Below are 17,407 nucleotides of genomic sequence, written 5' to 3'. Positions count from 1 at the left end.
TAATAAAAAACAAAAAAATTACCTGTTATCATACTATTTCCAAAATATAATCTGGCTACTTAAACATCAAGTTGCCAAACAGATTGTACATATGATTTTGTTTTTATTTTGAAGCTAAAGACGTAACCAGCGGCCAACTACCTTAATTGGGAAATTTAACACATTGCAATCGTCGTTGCAAATTAATAAAGTGATCAGTTCTGTTTGGGGTTACTCTTGCTGCTTAATTTAATTGCTTGTAATAAAGCTTTCATATACTAAACAACTTTAAGTTAATTGCATCGAGTACTTGTATACTATCTCAACCCATAATCTAATAATTGCTTTTTATTAATAAATATGCATAGCAGTGTATCAAATAGTGTTTATAAGCTTAGATTGGGCCTAGCTAGTACTAGATTGTGCTTATCTCTCTAGATCTCATTCAGTGATGTCACTTTGGTAGCTTCAAAATCAGCCATGGTAAGAGGATTTGCTACCACAGAAACTGACAAGCTCTGCAAATCAGGGCTTTTATCTCTATTTTTTTTTTAACCAGTACACCACTGAACACAGCAGAGCGTAGAGTTATGAATGCCAGCTCTGGGCCACACAACCGTGGCACCGGAGCGGGGGGGATATAGTGGAAGCCATCTGCCCAGAGGGGAGGAGTGTTTCACTACCATTGACATTGTTTAAAATTGCTAGCTCATAAGGATAATAAAAAGCAGACCAACTTTAAGTCTTTTCATTCTCTACATATTTCTCCCTTATTGCCTGTGCCCAGGGCAGATTCCTCCCACCCACTTTCACCTCCATTCTAATCCTTTCACCACCTTGGACCACGGTTATGACATTTAACTTCTCTAAGCCTTAGTTTCCTCATCTGTTCAATGAGGATCATAAGACCTATCATGGTGACTTATTGTGTGGATTCAAAACAATACAGAATGCACAGAATATACTCAATTAATAGTAGTACGAGTAAACCTTTGACAGTTTCCTCATAGCCTTAAGAGAAAGATGAGAAACTCCCTCATAGATCACCAGCATTTTCATATCTGTTGCACTCTCCAACGTCTGGGTCTCTGTTGGCACTGTTCCCCCACTTGGAGCCACTTCTCTCGTTTCTGCATGTTCAAAGCCTGTTCATTCTTCAAAGTTGACCCAGTTGCCACCATCTCTATGAGGCTTTCTCTTATTCCCATAGCTGCCGTAATCTCTGTCCTTCTAAACTTTCTGGCCCTTGGGGAATCTCTAGCACCACCCGTACCTACTGGATTAGAACCTGCACTTTAGCAAGAGCCCCAGGTGATGAGTATACACAAGCCGGCCGGGCTCAGGGCCTCACGCCTGTAATCCCAGCACTTTGGGAGGCCCAGGCAGGTAGATCAAGATGTCAGAAGTTCAAGACCAGCCTGGCCAAGATGGTGAAACCTCGTCTCTACTAAAGATACAAAAAATAGCTAGGCGTGGTGGCACGTGCCTGTGATTCCAGCTACTTGGAAGGCTGAGGCACAGAATTGCTTAAACCCAGGAGGCGAAGGATGCAGTGAGCCAAGATCATGCCACTGCACTCCAGCCTGGGTGACAGAGACTACGTCTCAAAAAAAAAAAAAAAAAAAAAAGGTTCAAGAAGCCGACTCAAAATCACTGGTTCTCAAACTTGGTTGCATGTTGGAATTACTTGAGAAGTTGTTAAAACTTAATTAACTAGACTCCCAACCCAAGAGAGTCTTATTCAATTGGTCTGGGATACAGCCTGGGCATCAGGACTTTTTTAAACTCCCAGGTGATACTATTAAATAATACGCAGCAAAGTTTGAGAACCACTGCTCTATAAATTTCCCCTTACACTCTCTTATGAGGACTTAACATTCTCTTATGCAAATTAACATGGTTATTTGTGTCCACTTACGTTTTTCCACCTATATTAAACTGTAAGTCTTTCAAGGGTGATAATTGTTTTTTAATTCAATTTTTAGCACTTTCTAACAAAATGTAGCCATATAATAGGAGTTTAATATTTATCAAATGAATAGTGAAGTATTAATAATCGTAATCTAAATATGTTTTCTGAATGCCATAAATGTGGCTACTTGGACATATTCTCATAAAGAAGACTACTTGGACATATTCTCAAAATCGTAGAGTTATTTCCTCTTCAGTTCTAAGTAAACATCAAATATTTGAAGAATTGGAGGCTGGTGGCCAGAATGGGCTTTCTAACTGAAAATAGCATCTCTGGGTACCAGCAAGGCCAGCCACTGCTATCTCTATGTGCTGCTTATGGAAATCTGTAGCCTGGAATCCTAAGACTCCAGAGGGCAATGCAAAATGATGCAGCCCATTCCCACATACTCTGTGCATCCAATTCAGAACCCCTGGCTGAAATATGATGATGTTATTGTTTCTTTCTCTCCAGGGTGTCATTCTGATATTTATGAGGACTGTTGTTCTCACTATGAAGGCATCTGTTATTGAAATGTTCCTTGGTAAGTACTTTTATATGTGTATCTGGATACCCTTTTAGCATTTTCCTAAGATCCAAAGAATCCAGCCAAGAAAAGTTTTAAACCAAGACAGAGCATATAAACAATACAGTGTATCTTTTTATGACAAACATTTTGAAGAGATGTTTTAAGAAAGAATGTTAAGCAAAGATCAAATTCAGGATGCATGTGTATATGTTTTCATGTAAAGCAAATACTGTATATGTATTACATATATGTCTCAGTATATTACATATTACACACACACATACACACACCTATCTTGTGTATTGCTCAGCAATTAGCAAGTATTTCAGATACTGCATATTTGCAGATTCTAAATGTAAGGATGTTCTTATTTCTTAATTTCCCAAAAAAACACACACAAAAAAACAAAAACAAAAAACTTACTGCTGACATGGCTTTATCTATAGCATTGGCGACTCACACTTTTACAGATGATTTTTTTTTTTTTTTTTTTTTTGAGACAGAGTCTCACTCTGTCGCCCAGGCTGGAGTGCAATGGAGTGATCTCGGCTCACTGCACCTCCACCTCCCAGGGTCAAGCGATTCTCTCACCTCAGTCTCCCAAGTGGTTGGGATTACAGGCACACGCCACCACGCCCGGTTAATTTTTGTATTTTTAGTAGAGACGGGGTTTCACCATGCTGGCCAGGCTGGTCTGGAACTCCTGACCTCGTGATCCGCCTGCCTCAGCCTCCCAAAGTGCTGGGATTACAGGCGTGAGCCACCACACCCGACCAGAGATGATTTTTTTTTTTTTTTTTTTGAGACGGAGTCTCGCTGTGTCGCCCAGGCTGGAGTGCAGTGGTACGATCTCGGCTCACTAAAAGCTCCGCCTCCCGGGTTCACGCCATTCTCCTGCCTCAGCCTCTGCAGTAGCTGGGACTACAGACGCCCACCATCACACCCGGATAGTTTTTTTTGTTTTGTTTTGTTTTTGTATTTTTAGTAGAGACGGGGTTTCACCGTGTTAGCCAGGATAGTCTCAATCTCCTGACCTCATGATTCATCCGCCTCAGCCTCCCAAAGTGCTGGGATTACAGGTGTGAGCCACTGCACCCAGCCCAAAGATGATTTTTTTAAAAAAGAATCCATTATCACCAGAGTATGCAATCTTGGATAGGCCCTTGAGGAGCAGCAGGTCAACTAGAAGCGCTCAACTAAAGTGCTGAGGGGTTTAGGACCAAGCCCAAGGGTCGTCTTCCATTAAGCTTGGCCCCACTGTGCCATAGCCTTGTCAGGTAGAGTAATCCTGTGGATCATTGTGAAATTACTGCCAGGAAGGTGCGCAGAAGGCTTTCGACAGTCTGTTAGTTTGTCAGGGCTGCTGTAACAAAACACCACAATCTGGGTGGATTAGGACAACAAAAACCCGTTCCCTCCACCTTCTGGAGACTAGAAGTCCAAAATCAGTGTCAAAAGGGTTGGTTCTTTCAGAGGGCTGCAAGGCAGGAATCTGTTCTGTCTCTCTCTCCCAGCTTCTGGCTGTCTGCTGGCAATCTTTGGTGTTCTTTGGCCTGTAGATGTATGATCCTGATCACTGCCCTCATCTTCACATGGTATTCTCCCTCTAGTTGTGTCTGTCTGCACATTTTCCCTTTTTATAATGACATCAGTCATATTGGATTAGAGGCACACCCTACTCCAGTATGACCTCATCCTAACTTAACTATAGCTGCAATGAGCCTATTTCCAAATAAGGTCACATTCTAAGATATGGAGGCTTAGGACTTCAACACATAAATTTGGGGGTACGTAATTCAACCCATAATATAACGAGAGTGCTCAAGGTCTGTTCAGAGGGTGTATACCTGGCAGAACTGGGGACTGGAAGAGAAGAAGGTAATGCAGCTGGGAAGGCAAGGGGGCTCTAGGCATGTTGGAAGGAGTATTGGACCAGGAGTCAAAGGGAGGATATGGGTTCTAGTCCTGACTCCACCATCAACTTGCCAATTTTGTCAAGTCACTCATCGTCTCAGAGCTTCCTGCAAATTATATGTTTGAGCTATTAATCACCCAACCCTACGTAACAGGGCTGCCAGAGACCTAGGGGCAGCTCTGTCCAAGCTACTTGTCTCTCGGGTAAGCTACTTTCTCCTGGAGCCAAAGAAAAGGCCAAAAACAATGCTCTGTCTTCACTTTGGATAAGTCCTCAAGGAACCAGGCACTCTCAGGAACCAGTGGCACTATTTCCTGGCTCCTGTCAGATGGCCATAAGAAGCCCTGAGGAACTTCTAGGCACCTGGACCAGGAGCCCTACCCCAACCACTGCTGTTGTCCTCAGAGACTGGGCAAGGTCCAAGGGTCAACCTTCCCAACACTGCCTCTACAATTGCTCTATATGCCTGGCTTGCTTTAGCAAACAAAAAGTTGGCTATGACACTGGGGAACAATCCCTTGAAAGCATAAGGTCCTTCATTTCCCCTTTGCCCCTTTGAGAAGCTACCACTCTTTTCATTCTAACATACAAGTTAGTACGTTTCTAACATAAGAATGGATTGAGAGTGGGACAAGAGGTTAGGAATAGGGTTTAGTCAAACAAATAAAACAAACAAACTCTGAGGTCATTTCACCCTCTGCATCTTCCCAGCATCACAGAAACAAGAAAGGAAGATCTGGCTATCTTTTGTACCCTGCCTTTCTCAGCCTGCCCTTGCCCTTCTGGCTTGCTTATTCAGATAGCAAGAAATCAAAGTAGAAAAAGGAGACCCCTGTACCTCAACACAATAAAGGCCATGTATGACAGGGCCACAGCTAATATAATCAATGGTGAAAAGCTAAAAGCTTTTCCTCTAAGATCAGAAATGAGACCAGGATGCCCACCCTTGCTACTTCCATTCAACATGTTACTGGAAGTCCTACCCAGAGCAGTTAGGCAAGGAAAGGAAATGGAGATATTCAAACTGAAAAAGAAATAAAACTTTCTCTGCAGATAACATGATATGATATATAGAAAACCCTGAAGACTCCACCAAAAACCTGTTAGAACTAATAAATGAATTCAGTAAAGTTATAGAATACAAAATTAACATACAAAAGTCAGTAGCACCTCTATATACTCACAGTGAACTATCTGAAAAAGAAATCAAGGAAACAATCTCATTTACGATAGCATCCAAAAAAAAAAAAAACTACTTAGGAATAAATTTAACCATAGAGGTGAAAGATCTGTGCATTGAAAATTATAAAACATTGATGAGGCCAGGCGCAGTGGCTCACACCTGTAATCTCAGCATTTTGCATGGCTTAAGTGGGCAGATCGCTTGAGCCCAGGAGTTTGAGACTGGCTTGAGAAGCATGGAGAAACCCTGTATCTACAAAAAAAATTTTAAAAATTATCCAGGTGTGGTAGCATGTGACTGTAGTCCTAGCTACTCGAGAGTCTGAGGTGGGAAGATCACCTGAGTTCAGGGAGACTGAGGCTACAGTGAGCCATGATCATGCCACTGCACTCCAACATGGATGACACAGTAAGGTCCTGACTCACACACACCAAAAAAAAGATGCAGAAAATTGAAGAAGATGTACATAAATGGAAAGATATTCCATGTTCATGGATTGGAAGAATTAATATTGTTAAAATGCCTATACTATCCAAAGAAAGCTACAGATTCTTCTATGCAATCCTCAAAGCAATCCCTATTGAAATTCTAATGGCATTTTCCACAGAAATTTGGAAAAAGAATTCTAAATTCATATGGAAACAGAAAAGATTCCAAAAGATCAAAGCAATCCTGAGCAAAAAGAACAAAGGTGGAGGCATCAAATACCCAATGTCCAAATACACTACAAAGCTATAGTAATCAAAATGGCATGGTACTGGCATAAAAACAGACATATAATCCCATGGAACAAAATAAAGAGCCCAGAAATAAACCCACACGTTTATGTTTAATTGATTTTTAACAAAGGTGACAAGAACACACAATGGGGAAAAAGCAGTCTCGTCAATAAGTGGTATTGGGAAAATAGTACATCCATATGCAGAAGAATGTAATTGGGCCCTTAGCTCACACTGTATACAAAAATTAACTCAAAATTGACTAAAGACTTAAATGTAAGACTTGAAGTTATAAAACTACTGGAAGAAAACATAAGAAAAAGCTTCGTGACATTGGTCTGGGCAATGACTTTTTGGATATAACCCTAAAAGCACAGGCAATAAAAGCAAAGGCAGACAAATGGGATTGCACCAAAAGTAAAAGAAACAACCAACAGAATGAAGAGACAATTTGTAGAATGGAAGATAATATTTGTAAACCATACATTTGATAAGGGATTAATATCCAAAATATATAAGGAACTCTAACAAATCAACAGCACGAAAACAAATACCCTAATTTTTAAAATGGACAAAGGATGTGAATAGACATTTCTCAAAAAGAAGACATACAAATGGTCAAAAGGCATATGAAAAAATGCTCAACATCACTAATATCAGGTAAATGCAAATTAAGGCCACAATGAGATATTATCTCACATCCGTTAGAATGGCTGTTATTAAAAAACAAAAGATAAGTGTTGGCAAGGATGTGGAGAAAAGGGAGCCCTTCTAAATTGTTAGCAGGAATGTAAATTAATAAACCCATATGGAAAACAATGAGATTCCTCCAAAACATAAAAATAAGAATTACCATGTCATCCAGCAATCCCACATCCGAGTATATGTCCAAAGAAAATGAAATTAGTCTGTTGAAGAGATATCCTTACCCCCATGTTCAATGCAGCATATTCACAACAGTCAAAATAAGGAATCAACCTAAGTGTCTATCAACGGATGAATGAATAAAGAAAATGTGGTGCACATATACAATGGAATATTATTCTGCCATAAAAAAAGAAATCCTGTCATTTACAATGTAAATGTACCAGAGGATGTTATACTAAGTGAAATAAATCAGGCACAGAAAGACAAAGACTGTATGATCTCATTTACATACTGTATCGAATCTACAAAAGTCAAACTGATGGAAGCAGAAAGTAGAACAATGGTTTCCAGGGGCTGGGGAGCTGGGGAAACAGGGAGATGCTGGTCAAAGGGTACAGACTTTCAGGCCAGGTGTGGTGGCTTATGCCTGTAATCCCAGCACTTTGGGAGACCGAGGTGGGTGGATCACATGAGGTCAGGAGTTCGAGACCAACCCAGCCAACATGGTGAAATCCCCGTCTCTACTGAAAATACAAAAATTAGCTGAGTATGGTAGCGGGCACCTGTAATCTAAGCTACTTGGGAGGCTGAGGCAGGAGAATTGCTGGAACCCGGGAGGCAGAGGTTGCAGTGAGCCGAGATTGTGCCATTGCACTCCAGCCCGGGCAACAACAGCGAGACTCCATCTCAAAAAAAAAAAAAAAAAGGTACAAACTTTCAGTTACAAGATGAATATGTTCTGGTGATCTAATGTACAGCACAGCGACTACAGCTTATAAAACTGCATTGTTTACTTGAAATTTGCTAAGAGAGTAGAGTTAAGATGTACTCACCACACACATAAAAATTGTTAAGTATGCGAGGTGATGGCTATGTTAATTAGCTTGATTTAATCATTTCACAATGTACACATATATCAAAACATCATAAATATAGATGATTTTCATTTGTCAATTATACCTTAATGAAGCTGGGGGGAATAATAAATCACTCTATTAATGAAAAACAAGGAGGCTCGCGTTCACATAGTCCCCTTTCCAGGTCCTCGTGTGTCTGCCTCCCTGCCATCTCTCTCCTCTGCTTACATGTCTTCACCCCAGGGTCATTTGCTTAAGTCTCTCTATCCCTCCTCTGGGTGCTGTGAGGGCCTCCTTGCCCCAAATCCTTACGCCTTTACCTCATTTTCTACCATACCCCTATTCATCTTTGAAAGCCCACATCTGACCTCCACTCTGTTGCTCTCCGTGCAAACTCGGTGTTTTCCCTTTGCCTTTAGGATGCAGTGCAAGTTTCTTCAAGTGCCTTGCTTGTGGGGCCTTCCTGATATGGCTCTTGCTCTCCTCCCCTGCTCTTGTCACTCACCATAGCCCCCACTCCAGCACTGAACTTCTAATTTCCCTGAGGAATGCATCATTTCTCACCTACAGGCCTTTGAACATGCCGTTCCCTTTCCTGGAATGCTCTTCCTCTCACTGACATGCCCACACCCCCTCCCACAAACCATGCTATTCCTCCAGGAAACTTCCCTCATCCCCATTAGCTTGGACCATCTTCTATGCATTTCCTTGGTGTCCTGTGTTTATTCTTATGTAGCTGCAAGATATTGGCCTTGTCATTTTTCTGGCTCTCCAAAATCTGTAAACTCACTGAGGGTGGGAGCTGTATCACTGAGGGTGGGAGCTCAGGGTCGTATCTCTAGTGGTCACCACATATCATAGGCACTCAATAAATATTTCTAAACAAATAATTGTCCTTAAGGAGGCTAGATTTTTAAGGTATTGGAGCCATTCAAGGATCTCTCAAAAGCTCTCTAAATAAAAGTCAATTAAGTGCTTAATGTGTTTAATTAAGAGGTAGCATGCTTGTTTTAGATATGTTTCAATGCATGCTAGAGTAGAGTTTTATAGTGCTCATTGTCATTGGAGTATTGCTTATAATCCACATGGACACTGGCAGGGAGCAAGTGGAGTAAAGAGGCCAACACTGTAGCCAGCAAACTCGCATTCTGGTTCCAACTTCCCCCAAATGACTGCAGCATTAGCCAAGGTGGTGACACTGGGCCTGGTTTCCTTTCTATAAAATAAAGGATGACCTCCAAAGCTCCTCCCAGCTTTAAATATCCTATGATTTGAAGCATAATTTTATAATTTACCTGATTGCAGAGAATAAGCTGTCATGGCTTTGCTATGAAGCTCTGATTTATTTGATGTTAAATGTTTCATTGAGTACATAATCCTAAATTAAAGCATCAGGGAAACCTGAACTATGTTTAAATGATCAGCTTTATAAATTGGTTTTCAAGGAGGCATTGTGGATACTATCTATGTTAGCACATAGAGGGTCTCCAAAAAGATCTAACAGGAAGTTTATGGGCTAGAATGAGGCATGCCTATAAAAGTTCTAGGTACACAAGTATTCAGTAAGTACCTACTGATTTGATCATTGATTAGATGTTCTGGTATTTCATGTCTTTTCTTCAACATAATGTGGATTCTGATTATAATTCATTACTGACAGGAAAACTGGAAAACATGAGCACAGATGAATCATGCCAATAATTTCAGAAAGCAGTTTTCACTATTATAAACCTATATGATTTCAATATGACCAGATTAAAATATAATTGTTCTTTATCATTATATCAGTTATTTCTCATTTATATAAGATTCTAATTATAAAAATTATGTCTATATAAAATATATATTTTATATTAAATACAAATGTAAAAGGGGAAAATACAGAAAACATAAAATGGAAAAATAATTCCTCCATTATTAACATTTTAGTATATTTGTTCCAGTTATTCATCTGCATATATTTTAAACTTGTCAGAGTCATTCTTAAGGTTAGAGCTGAACACTTCACAGGTAATTTAATATTCCACTACACACCATTTGTAATAAATGCCTAGGATTTCCCATTATTGGCACGTTTTCAACATTTTATTATTTCCAGATCCATTAGAAATAATGCTACAATAAGCATTTTTTAATATAAATCTTTGTCTATACCTCTGATTATAACTTGGGATATATTCCTAGAAGTTTGTTGAGTCAAAGAATATAAAAGTTTTTAAGACTCTTGAAATTGCTTTCCAGAATGGCCCTGCCTGCTTATACTTCACCAACAGTGTTCAGGGAAGCCCTAATCTCAAATCCCTGCCAGGATTAAATATAATTTTATGTTCCATATTTACTAGCATGATATGGGAAAACACCCCCTCATTTTGCTTTAGCTTGCATTTTTAACGTTAAGAAGATTAAACATAGTTTCAAGCTTATTCATTTATATTTTCTCTATGCATTATACAATAAATTTTAAAAATCAGTATTTGAACTGTCCTGATTGTCACATCAGAGAGGGAGAGAGTGAAGTGGGAGAAATTTTTTTTCTGAAAAAGTAATTTTAGTATTTAATATGCTTTAACATTTCAAGCACTACTAAAGAAAGAAAAGACAGCCTGGGCAACATAGCGAGGCACTGTCTCTACAAAAAATGAAAAAGTAGCCGGACATGGTGGCACACATGTCTGTAAGCCCAACTATTTGGGAGGTTGAGGCAGGAGGATCGCTTGAGCCCAGGAGTTCAAGGTAGCAGTAGGCTGTGATCACACCACTGCATTCTAGCCTTGGCAAGACAGGAAAAGAAAGGAAAGGAGAGGAAAGGAGGAAAAGGGAGGGGAGGAGAGGAGAAGAGAGGAGAAGAGAAGAGAAGAGAAGAGAAGAGAAGAGAAGAGAAGAGAAGAGAAGAGAAGGAGAAGGAGAAGAGAATTGTTTATGTTATTCAAAACTGAAACATCAGATTTTTTTTTGTTGTTGTTTATTTTTTTTGAGATGGAGTTTCACTCTTGTTGCCCAGGCTGGAGTGCAGTGGCGCGATCTCAGCTCATTGCAACCTCCACCTTCTGGTTTCAAGTGATTCTCCTGCCTCAGCCTCCCAAGTAGCTGGGATTACAGGTGCCAGTCACCATGCCAGGCTAATTTTTGTATTTTTAGTAGAGACGGGGTTTCACCATGTTGGCCAAAGAACACTGGATTTTTAAGGACTAAGAAGCATTGCTGAGAAGCATTGCTGCATGATTGCCTTGGAATTTGGGGTTCCAGAGTTAACTCTCTTCAAGTTTTCTTGACACACATGGCCTCCATTGCCAGATGATTAACTACTCTCACACAGGGGCTGGCTCTCAGACCTGTCTGCGGCTTTGCACTTTGAAGTGGGCATCAGGCATCCATCCTGGTGCTCTGCTAGGCGTCCTAGGAAAATGAACACAAGATTGATTTTTCTCTTCCCCAACTTCAACATGCAATTTACCATTTCCAATGTAGCAAGAGGGGGATTGCTGAGGAGGGGTGAAGACTTGCTCCAGGGCACAAGCACATATGCAGGCCCTACTGACCAGCTGTCCCCTGGAGGAGTGGTTTCTGAGGAGCTTTAATTATAAGCACAGAAGCTGAGGGGAGGGCCTGTGTGTGCCATCAAAGATAATGACTTTATTAATTACTGCTGTTCAACTGAACCCAGCTATGCATGTTTTCAGCCTAAAAGGTCTTGGACAACCAAAAGCAAATGATGGGGTGGTCTTACTAAAATGTTTATAGTCCTAATGATACCAGGACTTATAAACCACTTGCCTCAGAGACAGAGGCCAAGAACAGTTTTTGGTTTTCCACAAAAATTGATACCCAAATTTATTATTTCACTTACTCCCTCTCCTTGCTCAATTTTTTTCTATGTATGTATTTAGTACTCATTTTAAAAAATATTATAGGATTATAGATATTTCTTTTTGAGCATTAAGTGAAAATATAGTCTTTGCACAGAGTTAATTGACAAGAAGCTACTATAAAAATTAGACCTCCGGGACACTCCTACCCACTCAAACCCCAGAAGTAAATATACTGAAAAAATGTCTGCCTTCATTCTGCCTGGCTAGACTTCTGGTTCTCACTCAGTTCTCTTTCATGTTTCTGTTCTCCTAGGACATGGTATGTCAATTACTCAGGCCTCAACTAGTGCTAACAGTCAAAATTGGAGACAATTCAATGGCCACATCATTGGCACAGGTTAGCTAGTGTCTTAGTTCATGCAGGCTGCTATAAAAAACTGCTACAGACTGAGTGGCTTAGAGAAACAGAAGTTTATTTCTCACCGTTGTGGAGGCTGGGAAGTCCAAGATCAGGGTGCTGATGGATTCAGGGTCTGGTCAGGGTCTGCTTCCTGGTTCCTAGAGAGCCATCTTTTTGGTGTGTCCTCACATGACAGAAGGGGCAAACTAGCTCTCTGAGGTCCCTTTTATAAGGGTGCTTATCCCTTCATGAGGGTCACTGTCAAGACCTGCGACGTCCCAAAGGCTCCACTTTCTAATATCATCACACTGGGGGTTAGGATGTCAATGTTAGGAATTCTAGTTGGGGGGTGTTGGGGGGGTGGGTAAACAAGCATTGAGACCATAGTAGCTGGATAATCATAAGATAAATAAAGAGGTTTTTTTAACACTTGGTGGCATTGCCACTTTTTTCTTCAAAAATAGTTGCCAATCCAAGAACTCCTAAGTCCATTTATACCTAAGTTGAGGATCTGTGTTCAGTTAAAAACAAACACACCCGCCGGGCGCAGTGGCTTATGCCTGTAATCCCAGCACTTTGGGAGGCCGACATGGGAGGATCACCTGAGGTCAGGAGTTCAAGACCAGCCTGGCCAACATGGTGAAACCCCATCTCTGCTAAATATACAAAAATTAGCCAGCCAGAGCGAGACTGTCTCAAAAAAAAAAAAAAAATGCTATCAGAAATTTTCAGCCAGGTGCAGTGGCTCAAGCCTGTAATCCCAGCACTTTGGAAGGCTGAGGTGGGTGGATCACGAGGTCAGGAGATAGAGACCATCCTGGCTAACACGGTGAAACCCCGTCTCTACTAAAAATACAAAAAAAAAACTAGCCGGGCAAGGTGGCGGGCGCCTGTAGTCCCAGCTACTCGGGAGGCTGAGGCAGGAGAATGGTGTGAACCCGGGAGGCGGAGCTTGCAGTGAGCTGAGATCAGGCCACTGCACTCCAGCCTGGGCCACAGAGCGTGACTCCGTCTCAAAAAAAAAAGAAATTTTCACAATATGTATCAAAATTTTAAGTGAGCATACATTTAAAACAAATTCTATTTGGAAATGTATTTTAAGGAAATAATGGATCTATGCAAAGATTACACTATTTCTATTAAATCAAAGTTTGGTTATGATACATCCATATAGGGCAATACTTTGCAGGCAATTAAAATTACTGTAGAAAGAACATTTAATGACAAGAAAAAATGTTGATAAATATCATTAAGTAGAAATAAGTTATTAAACATTGTAAACAACATGAGTATGATCAAATGTTTGTTTAAATGTATTCATATGAATACCTGTATACATATAGAAAAAGACTAGAAAATATTATACTTTTATATTCATCCACATTTGTGTTGTTTACATTTTTCTACAAAGAACATGTATCTTTTTAAATAATAAAAACAGCCAACATTCACTTCTTAATGAATGGAGACAATATATAAAAAGCCTCAGGCTGGGTGCAGTGTCTCACGCCTGTAATACCAACACTTTGGGAGGCTGAGGCAGGCGGATCACCTGAGGTCAGGAGTCTGAGACTAGCCTGGCCAACATGGTGAAACCCGATCTCTACTAAAAATACAAAAATTAGCCAGACGTGGTGCAGCACACCTGTAATCCCAGCTACTCAGGAGGTTGAGGCAGGAGAATCGCTTGAATCCGGGAGGTGGAGGCTGCAGTGAGCCGAAATCACACTACTGCACTCCAGCCTGGGTGACAGAGTGGGACTCTGTCTCCAAAAAAAAAAAAAAAAAGCCTCGGAAGAGAGGCTGTCTGGGAAAGAAAGGCAAGGAGAAAAGCCTGGGGAGAAGAAGGAGAGACTCACAAGGTCTGAGAATGCTCTATTTCATCTTACGTGCTTGAAAGGGAACCAGACTTTAAATTAGAAAGGATACAGAATTCTCCCTTCTTCACCTATTGATATACGTTAAGGAGCGTGGTGTCCAAATGCTATCGGAGGTCCTGCTCCTGTTTCTAAGGAGGAAGCTCAACTATCTGCAGTTGCCTCAATGGGACACAGAACCAGGGCTGCCAGGGGGCTATGAGGGAACACTCAGGTCACTTCTCAGACATTGTGATGAGTCTCCTTCTTCTCCCTAGCCCCTTTCTCCTCGCCTTTCTTTCCCAGACAGCCTCTCTTCTGAGGCTCTTTATCTGTTCCCTGCATTCAGCCTTCCCTCAAGCACACTCATATGCACACACACATAGGTGCACACACACATAGTGCGCACACACGTAGATGCACCCACATGCACATGCAGTTCTCCGGCTATTTGGAAACTGGCCATCTGGAAACCTGCTGTGGAAGGGAGGGCAGAGCACAGGAAGGGCCAGGGTGCTCATCCCACCTCCATCATTAATTCATGGGACAAGACAAATAGTGGACTTTTCCTTCCTCTGGAAAATGGGAGCTTTGTCAGGTTAGTGTGGTCAAATTTAAACACAGCAAAACAAAGGACAAGCATCCAAGAGGTGTCTTTAAAGGGACCTTTCAGCTGGGGCTGAGAAAAGTATACAAAGTAGACATCTCATTTCTCCCATCTTAATACAGTCATGCACTTCATGCACTTAATACAGTCATGCACTTCAATGTCTCAGTCAATGGCCCTATAAGATTATAATGGAGATGAAAAATTCCTATTGCCTAGTGAGATTGTAGCCATTGACAACACATTACTCACATGTGTGTGGCGATGCTTGTGTAAACAAACCTACTGAGCTGCCAGCAGCCATGTAAAAGTATAGCACATACCGTTATGTACAGTACATAATACTCGATAATGATTACTTGATAGATAACAAGTAACAACTATGTTGCTGGCTTCCATGTTTTCTTTTTTTTTGAGATGGAATCTCACTCTGTCGCCCCGGCTGGGGTGCAGTGACGTGATCTTGGCTCACTGCAATCTCCGCCTCCTGGGTTCAAGCGATTCTCCTGCCTCAGCCTCCCTAGTAGCTGGAATTACAGGCGTGTGCCACCACTCCCAGCTAATATTTTTCTATTTTTAGTAGAGGCAGGGTTTCACCATGTTGGCCACACTCGTCTCAAACTCCTGACCTCAGGTGATCCACCCACCTCTGCCTCCCAAAGTGCTGGGATTACAGGCGTGAGCCACCACGCCTGGCGTGTATTTTATATCTTATATTTTTATCATTATTTTAGAGTATACTCCTTTTACTCACTTAAAAAAAAAAAGTTATCATAACTTTTAACCAAAACATTTTAAAAGTAAAAAATTTAAACATCTCAAAAATACAAAAAAGCTTGTGGAATAAGGATATAAGGAAAGACAATATTTTTGTACAGCTGTAAAATGTGTGTGTTTTAAGCTAAGCGTTACTACAAAAGAGTCAAAAAGTTAAAAAATCAAAAAGTTCATAAGGTGAAAAAGATACAGTAAGCTAAGATTAATATTAAGGAAAAAATATTTGTTATAAATTTAGTGTAGACATATACAGTGGTTATAAAATCTACGGTTTTGTACAGTAATATCGTAGGCCTTCATACTCACTCACCCCTCACTCACTGACTCACCCAGAGCAACTTCCAGTCCTGCAAGCTCTGTTCATGCTAAGTGCCCTCTACAGATGTACCACTTTTTATCTTTTATACTGTATTTTTACTGTACTTTTTTATGTTTAGATATATTTTGATACATAAATACTTATCAGTTGTTAACAATTGTTTACAGTATTCAGTACAGTAACATGCTGTACAGGTTTTTGACCTAAGAGGCAACAGACCATACCATACAGCGTAGGTGTGTAGTAGACCATCTAGGTTTGTGTAAGTGCACTCTACAATATCGGCACAATGATGAAATCGCCTATTGACACATTTCTCAGAGCGCAGCCCCATCGTTAAGTGATGCATAACTGTAAGAGGGAAAATTTGTTCTGCCAGTGAGAATACTTTGTGGATGATCAAAGCAAATATGAGTCAAAAGAGAAAGCATTTAGGTAAAATAATATTGATTAAATTTTTTAAATTTTTCTTTATGTAGTTTTGCTGGTGACTGGAGTACATTCAAACAAAGAAACGTCAAAGAAGATTAAAAGGCCCAAGTTCAGTAAGTAAAATCACAATTCCTTGCTGGCATAAGGCTCGTCTCTCCCATGGAGGGTTATTATACTTGCTTTAGATAATTTTTGTTTTGGTTTGGTTTTTGTCTCTATCTCAACTAATTTCTACTCAGACTGATTAGTGATAAGTCTTATCCCCTACCACATTCCAAAAAGTGTTTGAGATAGGAGCCCTGACTTTAGGGTAAAGGATATGTAGTTCCCTTGCACTAGAAAAACTCAAAATACACATACAGAGACCAGGCAACAGTATGTCTCTATGGCTAAGTGGAATAAGCTTAGCCCTGACATTGAAATGTTGTCTCAATTCCCCATACCAGAGAACTTATTTTGGCTAATGCAAAGGTCTAGCAAACCTGCTCATCTTCCAACAGACCCTGGGATCAGAAGGCAAATCTCGCAAAAAAGCCCATGCAATTTCACACCCAATCAATGGAAGCAGAAAAAATAAATTTCACTTTTGAGTGGTGTATCAGTTAAGATTAGATGACAGAAAATCTGGAATAAGGGCAAGGGTGGTGGCTCACGCCTGTAATCTCAGCACTTTGAAAGGCTGAGGCGGACAGATCACTTGAAGTCAGGAGTTCGAGACCAGCCTGACCAACATGGTGTCTCTATTAAAAATTCAAAAATTAGCCAGGCCTGATGGTGCATGCCTGTAATCCCAGCTATTAGGGAGGCTGAGGCATAAGAATCACTTGAACCTGGGAGATGGAGGTTGCAGTGAGCCCAGATCATACCACTGAACTCCAGCCTGGGCCAGAGTGAGACTGTATCAAAAAAATAAAAAGAAAATCTGGAATAATAGATGCTTATTTAATACTGCAGTTTCTTTCTCTCTCGTGGTCTTGGCTTTTATGGAAGTTCCACAATCTCCAGGGACCCAGACTTCTGGCTTCTAATTCTGCCATTTTCAATGTGGCTCCCAATTCATTGCCCAAAATGGCTACCCCAGCTCCATCCATCAAGTCCACATTCCAGTCAGTAGGAAGGGATGAAGAAAGGCACATAATAGTGATGCAGGATTTTTCTTCTCAGTCATTTTGCAAGCCAGGGACCCCCAGCCAGTGATGCTTCACCT

At 40.7% G+C, this 17,407-nt stretch overlaps 1 protein-coding gene across 3 annotated transcripts in view; it reads left to right on the top strand.

The window, feature by feature from the left end:
- The window catches only part of VIT (vitrin), a 126,004-nt gene that overhangs the window by 17,584 nt on the left and 91,013 nt on the right, over positions 1-17,407 (top strand). For all 3 annotated transcript variants that reach the window (XM_050753345.1, XM_050753343.1, XM_050753342.1), the window contains exons 2-3: positions 2,405-2,474; positions 16,248-16,313. In XM_050753345.1, coding sequence (XP_050609302.1) covers positions 2,423-2,474; positions 16,248-16,313 — 118 coding nt within the window. In that variant the 5' untranslated portion in view covers positions 2,405-2,422. The remainder of the gene's footprint in view (positions 1-2,404; positions 2,475-16,247; positions 16,314-17,407) is intronic.

This window comes from Macaca thibetana, chromosome 13, assembly GCF_024542745.1.
Source record: "Macaca thibetana thibetana isolate TM-01 chromosome 13, ASM2454274v1, whole genome shotgun sequence".
Taxonomy (NCBI): domain Eukaryota; kingdom Metazoa; phylum Chordata; class Mammalia; order Primates; family Cercopithecidae; genus Macaca; species Macaca thibetana.
The sequence above is the reverse complement of the archived record's forward strand: the minus strand, read 5'-3'. Positions and strand labels throughout refer to the sequence as shown.